Below are 8,705 nucleotides of genomic sequence, written 5' to 3' on the forward strand. Positions count from 1 at the left end.
TTTCCTCATCCCTCACATGTCCACAATAAGCTCAGTATTCTGTCCCTGCTTAGCTTGGGTGTGTTTCCCTATCAAACCACTTTTCCAGTGACAGGTCTGAAGAGACAAAACCCAAAACCCTGGTCTCATCTCTGTTTGCCATGCAGTATTCACACACTGGCATGTTGAATGAGAGATGTCTCTTTGGACTACAATCCACAGCTGAGCCAAGTACACTCAACTTGAAGCAGTGCGAGTTACAGACAAAATGTCCGTTCTGTGCTAGTAAACACTGATGACACTGTCTTGCGCAAGGTCTCTAAAGGAGACAGAGACAGCAGGCAGAGGTAGATTGAAACAAGATGTAATGAGCATGGAGAGAGCAGTATGAAAAAGCAAGAGCTTTCCGCTGGGTTTTAGTGGCAGTTTTTTGACTGTGTCTGTGAGTGTGTGATCATTATTGTTGTTAATGAGAAAAGCTCAAAAAGCGTAGAGGATAAGCACACTGTTGTTCCCTTTCTACTTCAGCAGTTTGTATGTCACCTGGTATTCCACCACAGCAGTGAGAACCAAGAGGGCATAGCAGGCACTGAAACTTTGATTAGTCACTTGCTTTTCATATGCACTGCATCCAAAATCTGGTTTCACTTAACGTTCCTGCATGCTGTGAAATCAAAAAAGTGGCAGCTCACCTACGCACCAGATGCGCACAACCTGTCGGAAAGCTGTAGCCTTAGCTTTCAGCTTTTAGATCCACACCAGAACACCACCTGGGCACAGCATGCAGGGCCATCGTGGGGAAATACTCAGCTTCTCGCTCACATTTAGGCAGACACATTCACAGCCATGCACATACACTAACTTGTGCCAAAGCACCAGACCCACACCACCTGTCGTCGTTCATCTTACGAAAAGCACACTTGTACAAAGTCTCCCACCAAGTCTTCCACTCAAAAAGTTACCAGCATGCATTAAAGTTGGCACAGACAGTAGTTGTAAATAAGCTCTTTCCTGAATGTGCATGGAGCCTCAGCTAATTGTTTACTGGCCTCAGACTTCTCTACTAAACATAGTCAAATAGGGATGATGTGAAATTATAATGCATTGACATCTGTAATTAGTTCAGTGTTCTGATAGTTCTTCCATGTTGGAGTCTGAGTTAAATGAATGCTAATAATTAATAACACATTTAGGGGACAGTCCCAGACACAGAGCATCTTCCTTAGCCAAACAGCATTTTCTTTATTACTGCCAGTGTCCATGGCTGCTGCTCACCAAACATGGCATCTGTCTGACATATGGGAGCTCTGTAGGGTCATCCAGACAAGCATGCTGTCACCTGCTGCCTTCTGCTGCCCTAACCTCCTTCAAACACTGAATTTCTTTTCTTTCTCTCCTTATTTATTATTGTCTTTTTCTTGTTTCATATTCTCCTCCTGACTTCTCACCTGGAAAACTGAGTTAGCTTTAAGCTTTTTGCTCATTGGCCTCTGCTTTGCTGCAACTCTCTTAGCTTCCTCCCCCTGTATTTAGTAGTGCACTTGTTTCCCATGGTGAGAAACATTCCTTTCCTTTGCAATTTTAAGTGATCTCCAGATGAGCGTTGCTTTCTGTTTGTGCCGTAAATGAGCCATTATGCCTCCCTACTGGAGCCAATAGAAAAGCTGTGAAAGAAGGATCCGGGAGAGGAACGTGGAACTGTTGAGAATTCGAAGGCAGTCATCACTGGTGTTCAGCTGCAAACTGATTGGCTGTTGTTATACTCAGCTGAAGTGAGCAGAACAGAAAAAGATGAGGACGAGCCAGGAAAGGCACCCTCCTGGCCAGAGTACAAAGAGGCTCACCGTGATAGTTCCAATATGGCAGCCGTCATCTGTGCATACTGTGCTGTAGTGCGCTTGACTTTGCATGTAGGTACAGACTCTCAGCTGTGTAATTTAGAAAAAGGCTAGATGGAACATACGTCCTTTAAAGTTGAGCTTTTTCTAGTTTGCCATTTTTCTCACAAATGTAATTTTCTCTTTTGTGTTTGGATATTGCCAAATCTACTTTGGCAGATATGAAACCCTCTTCCACATCACTCTAGCCACCCCCTAGCTTTCTAAGTGCAGTAATAGAAAAGACAGCTCGAACTCCTACGGGCACTGATAGCAGCCCTCCAAAGTCCAAATGGCATCACGGGTCTTTTGAGTCCATGAAATATTGTCAGCTGGGTCTTCCATATGGTGACACCTGCCTGATGGGACCAAGATGCCATATCCCAATACCTTCCAAAATGTCTCTCCTTTAAGTTGGCTTTGATGGATGACTTGTGCATCCACTGCACTTTCCCAAGCCACACACTCACATGTGCACTCGCTAGACCGAGCTGCAGGTCTGTTATCTTTGCGGTGCCATGTGCAGCATAGCTATCAAATCAACTAGCTAGCTAAGCAATTAAACTCCAGAGCCCCATCCACACTCGACAGTTTTAACATCTGGCATCTTTGTTCTGGTGTGTGCGTGCGTGCAACTGAGTGTGAAAGCCAGCTCATCTGCTACTATAATAAGCTACGAAACATGGTGCACAGTTGAATCCATTACAGAAATACAATGACTCTTCTTTACTGTCTCCTCCTTTCAATTGACTTTTGCTTTCATGTTATTTCCTTTAAGTAGTTTTTGTTCTCCTGTCATGCTAATAGTTCCCTCTAATCAGAATCCAGAAAACTATACTGGTGTTCAGATGTGGAAAAAGATTTGCTGCATAGATCTTGCTTACAGATCTAGGCTTCCTCCCCTTAGAATGTGAGTGGTGTGTGTGGCCAGGGTGGACGGCAGCTCTACTCAGGGTCTGCAGCTTAAACTTTCCACTCACATTGAACCCATCTAACCAAACACTGCCTCTCTGACTGGCTCTGCCTTGGTTGGCTGTGTTGGCAAGGTGCTTATTATGTGCATGAGGTGGCTGATATGATGCTGGTCTTCATCAGCTGATAAACAATAGATGATAACTTAAGTAAAGCAGTGTTAGCAGCTGTTACTGAGGAATAGACGAGATAAATCACACATCAGGGCAGATAATGCCATTCTAGCCATTGGCAGTAACTTTATTCAGTTGTGGTGCTACACAGTCAAGGTCAATGGATAAACTGTCGAGCTCACCATAGTTGTTTTAATTAATATTTTAATCCCTAATTGCAGAGTTACTGATTTACAATCAAAAGTCACTTGCTGGAAGGACATTTTCTCAATGTTAGCAAGGTCATTACATTAAATCTTAGCTTTGGATTCAGTGTTGCCAAGATGCATATTACATATAGACTGGTCCCTGCCACTCTCTGCCACCATGTGTTATTTTATTGACTTGCCCCAGTCTGTCTATTCAGGTCAGCACAAGAGACATGTGCCATTTTGTGTTTCTGGCACTATGCTGGGAAAGTTTTGGAGTGCGCCCCCTCTCTCCCATCCCCTACCCTGACTCCTCACTGTTCATTCATTGAGGCTGTTCTAGCAGAAGCAGTCGATATGCTGCACAAGGATTTCCTCCTCACATTTCTTCCATCCTTTTTTGTAAATGAAGCCTACTCTCTGTAACTTGCTGAATAGAGGCTAATGTATGCTACACACAAGTGATAATTATGGGATAATGCTAAATTACAGCTAGATGTTAAAAGGCAGTGTAACAGTAGCACAAGTAGAAAGAGTCAGAGTTACTGACCTTATGCTTTCATGTCAGTTTTTCATGCAATATCTAGCTAAAGTTGCTAAAGAGCAGATGAATGAGGATGGGGGCATTAGTGGAGTTTAAGAGATTAAATTCAAATCTCTGCTTCCCAAATATAAAGATTTACACTCAGTCCAGAGTGGATTCACTTAAGAACAGATGTGCTTTATTCATATTTGTACTGAGCATTTTATTTGTACTTGAAATGTTACAGTTTTGTTTAAAGAAAGGATAGTATTGGCAAATAGCAGGAGTACTACATAACTGTACTTTGCTTGAATAATTCCCTACCTGTTTATGCCATCGCAATTCCACCCTGCGCCCCCACAAGAGAGCTCAGATTTTCGACATTAAACACGGGTAGAACTTGGGGCTTAGCTGGTAGCCTGAAGGCGTCCTATGAATGCACTTGATTATAAATTGCTGCTACACACCAGCAAGGTGTTGGCCTGAGGCTAGTAGACACAAGGGGGTATAAGCGCCTCTCATCTCAAGTGGCTTTGCTAGTGTGAGTTGCAGCATGAAGCTTGAAGTGATGCCCTGCACATGGTAGATATAAGCACTAACCCCAAACTGTGAGTCATACATGACACTGGGCATGTCGTACGTTTCCTTCATTTTATTTATTTAACCTTCCACATCCCCCTCAGTGACAATGTTATCTTATCTTCAGAGAACGCTGGGTTCCTTGAATCCACTGTTGAGAGAATGTGCAAATAATACTAGAAAAAAATTAAAAGTGAACTTTGTGCAAAAGAAATCGTGAATTTCCATGTAAGCAGGTCAAAGACACGTCTCCAGGGCAGAGCACATTGAGGGAATGCATTGATTTACCATAATCCTTTAAAATCCTACTTGTGACACAGTGATGTGATATGCTAATGACCAGTCTCTCTCTCTCTCTCTCTCTCTCTCTCTCTCTGCTCTAGGTGACAGAGTACCTGAACAGTCAAGAATCTGCCAAGAGTGCCAGGGTAAGTCACTTCATCCCACCTTATTGTCTTTGTCTTTTCATCTGCTTCTCTATTGCCTCCTCCTCCTAATAATTGTGGCTTGTCCGCCTCCTTGTGAGAAATCTAATATTGCCAAAACAAGAATACATTACAGCACTAATTACTTTCCTATACCAAATACCAGGGAGAAAATGCCGTTTCTGCTTCTTTCTTTCTCTCTCCCAAGATGTGACACATTACATTGGCAGTCATCACTGTCCCATATGGATAGCTGCCCACAGTCTGTGCAGGTCCATACTGTGAAAATGGGGGTGGGGATGTGTGCAGTAAGGGGGAAAAAATCAGAAAAACTGGAGAATGAATAGAAGGCTAAGGGATAGGGCTCCTGGGTTAAGATGAGACAAGTCGCAGAGCTTTGACACAACATTGAATAGAAAAGAAACATTTGTCTGGGACATTGAAACTAGCAGCAAAAGGTACACAAGCAATTAAAACTGAGTATATGAAAGGATCTTCAATAGATAGTTTGTTAAATCATTGTATAAATCAGTGTTTAAAGAGAAGGTCTGGTCGTCTATCAGCTCTTTCTTACAGATGTGAACTCTTCTCATAAGTGGCTACAAATGCTTGTTTATCATTCTGCTAATACAACCAAGATTTACATATGTCTAACAATAATGTATTTCCAGATTGTTAGATGTGTGTGCACAGACTGCATTGCACTCATGAGCTTTTTAGATTTTTGGTGGAGAACTAGGCCGTTTTTCTTTTCATACCTTGCTAGTGAGTGAAACTCAAGGTGAAACCTAACAATCTATAAATAAACTCAGAGAAAATCACTACTACACAGTTGTAAATTTTGAATACGCAATTGTGGCTACTTATAAAAGGAATTTACCTCCATACTTTCTGAATCAGTTTTAATATGGAGAAAAATCTGTATCCCTGAGGGGAAAAAAAAAACAGCAGACCAGCCTGGGTGGGACCGATCATGGATTTTAATAGAAAGTAATTTAATTTGGGAATTTTTCTAAATGTGTTTCCTCTGGTCCAGAACAATAAAGACAAAAGTGTTGTAATATCGAGGGATCAAACAAGGCAACAATTTGCATAGTTTCAGTTAGCTCCATGGAGCAATTCAGATTTATTGATTTCCATAAGGAACAGTGCTGATTTATCTATTCAATAATACATAGCTTATTTTTATGTAAGCTATATTTATAAAAGGGCAACTGTCTTTTAATTAAATGGATCAGTGGTTATACTGGTAACTAAACTCTAAACACACCGGGATGTGATGCCAGCCACAGACGGTGCAGACTACAGTCATTTTTCATTCTAATCTTCTTTCCTAATTAATAATTCAATATGACAAATATTTAAAATATACTATGTGTTATCCATCATTTATCTTTGGTTAGCGTAGTTTGTAAAGCTGTGTAAGTAATTCCAAATAGTAAAGTGCTGAGAAATTTGGTTGTTCCTAATAGAAATCAATAAATCTGAATCGCTATTTGAAACTACATAACTCACGCTAACAGCTACTGCTTGTGATCTCTCGCTGCTGTAACTCATCTGTCTTCTGGACTAATGGAGAAGCGTTTAGACCAGGGGTCTCCAAACCTGGTCCTTGACCGCTACTGTCCTGCAGGTATTCCAACTATCCCTGCCCTTCCCATTTCTAATTGGCTGAACCCACCTGATCCAGGTAATCAACAGTGGGTAGGGCAGTGACACTTGACAGCCAGGGTTGGAGACCCCTGGTTTAGACAAATCTCTGCTAGCTGATTGGATTACATTCACATTGCATGCTTGGTTGAACATCCATGAGGCTGAGGAGAATATTATAAATTAAGATTCTGGTTTCACGTCCTACAAATTGGGCAATAATAAAAGCACAAAATCTGACTAGGCTTTTAAGAAATCTTAGTCTAAAGGTCCGGGCCTGAGGGCCTCATGTACTGTAGGTTCCAAGCGTTAGATCCCTGTTGCCCCCGTGGTCTTTTACTTACCCATTGGTTATACAGTATGTACAGCCGTACTGTTTTCAGCCCGTCACAGAGGAGGAGACAAAAGTCAGCAAGTGAGATGGGAAATGGCAACACGTACAAATGTCTTAATTCATTCATTCACCCTAATAACTAGTGCTAATTAGCACACTTGCTAATTAGCTATGAATCACAACATTAACAGCTGAGTGCGCATGCCTCTGAGAGCCAAAAAAATAACATCCCACACAGACTCTTCATACACACACAAACAGCCCTCCGACTGCACAATGTCTATCACATTTAAACAACCAGCTCCACACTGGATGCAGCTCCAAATAAAACACACACTTTGCCAATCACGATGTGATAAAGGCGACATTTAGCCGGGGAACGCATGTGATGGTTTATGAAGCGATGCATGTGAATGTAATGGAATAGGAGAAATAATAGACTGAGGTGGTATTTGAGGCACCGTGGGCCTCCAGCTTGGATGGGTAAGCACAAAAAGTCGGATTAAATGGTGATGATGATGCTGCAGTCTTTGCACCAGGCTGTAAAAGCAGTGATCTCTCTCTCTCTGCACTGGGGGCTTTCTGTCTCTCTTCTACTTTTTCTCTTGACCATTTAACATGTAATGTGCTAGAGAGGTCACTGAAGTTCCACCCAAAGCAGTTGGTAATGTTACAGCATTTTATGGCAATTTGTTTCATTATGGTCAATAAAGTCTGTCTCTGTCTTCCCATCAGCTCAACATTTGGCGCTACGGTGACTTCCGTGCAGACGATGCTGATGAGTTTGGATACAGCCGTTAGGAGAAAAAAAAAAATACGAAGAAACAAAACCGACCATCCAGTCAACACCATTCCAAAGACCAACATGGACAACAATTGACGAATTGGACAGAAGACAAAAGACAGAAAACTAAACGACAAGAACTGACTCACTCTTCCTTTTTGACCATTCAACCCTCTGATTCTGACTTCTCCCCTGCTCACACCTTTTTCCCCCAGCTACAACCCCATAGCTCCAAATAGACCATGCTAGCAAAGCGAAAAGAAAAAAAAATAATCATGCACTTTCTAGTCATCCATTATTTGGTTAATGGGCTACTGCCAGCTCAATCAGCCTGCACTATTGCCAATCTGTGTTATTTGCCATGTTACCTTTTTTAGCAGACTCCCTGTGTGAATGATAATTACATATGTGTTTCAGCCAGTTGCATTCTTTACTCTCTGACACTAGCTTAGTTCTTGCTTTCCTCAGTGCAGGAAGGGAGTGAGTGTTTGGGGGAGAATGCTTGATTTTTGTTTTTTTCTGCAACTGCTTCCCTAATGAATTTGATGTAAATGTGATATGTTGACAAGTGTAAATGGATTTATTTGAGAAATACTGTAGTTGGAGCCACATGGACGAAAAAGGGTGAGTTATTTTTGTTTTCAATGTATATCTGTGATTATAACATTGGCAGATGTTTTGTCGTTATCTACATCACATTTCGATGAGCAGTAAATATGGATGGCCTTGTGGCATTTCTTCATCTCTCTAGCTCCTGTAAAGTTTACATTCTAATAATGGTTATGATCCTGTCTCTTCTGTCTCTGTATACCATGGCAGAAACAGTGTTTAAATTTGTTTCCACATAATGGATCTTTGCATTCTATTAAAAATCTGCTGACTAAAAATAAGCATTAATGTTGTCATTTACTTTGCCACAAAATATGTTACATTTTTCTCAAGTTAATAGCTAATTTTTGGTACAAGGTCTAACGCTGAGGTTAGCTTGGCAATTTTTTTTACTACTCACTAGAGTAAGGCAGAAATTTTCATTTTTCTACCACATACTATACTAAGGCAAATTTGTGGAATACACACTATACTAAGGCATTTTTAAAAATTTTTTCCCACATACTATACTAAGGCAAATTTTTCATTTTTTCCCCACATATTATACTGAGGCAAATATTTTCATTTTTTTTCCACACACTATACTAAGGCAAATTCGTGGAATACACACTATACTAAGGCATTTTTTTTTACTACTCACTACAGTAAGGCATTTTTTTTCATTTTTTTTCC

General features: G+C 41.0%; 1 protein-coding gene across 1 annotated transcript in view; it reads left to right on the top strand.

Annotated features, from left to right (window-relative positions):
- snd1 (staphylococcal nuclease and tudor domain containing 1) overlaps positions 1-8,314 on the top strand; it is a 145,817-nt gene extending 137,503 nt beyond the window's left edge. The window contains exons 23-24 of the mRNA XM_026326508.2: positions 4,615-4,659; positions 7,376-8,314. Coding sequence (XP_026182293.1) covers positions 4,615-4,659; positions 7,376-7,441 — 111 coding nt within the window. The 3' untranslated portion in view covers positions 7,442-8,314. The remainder of the gene's footprint in view (positions 1-4,614; positions 4,660-7,375) is intronic.
- Positions 8,315-8,705: the final 391 nt, after the last annotated feature.

Source organism: Mastacembelus armatus, chromosome 23 (genome assembly GCF_900324485.2).
Source record: "Mastacembelus armatus chromosome 23, fMasArm1.2, whole genome shotgun sequence".
In the NCBI taxonomy this organism is placed as follows: Eukaryota; Metazoa; Chordata; class Actinopteri; order Synbranchiformes; family Mastacembelidae; genus Mastacembelus; species Mastacembelus armatus.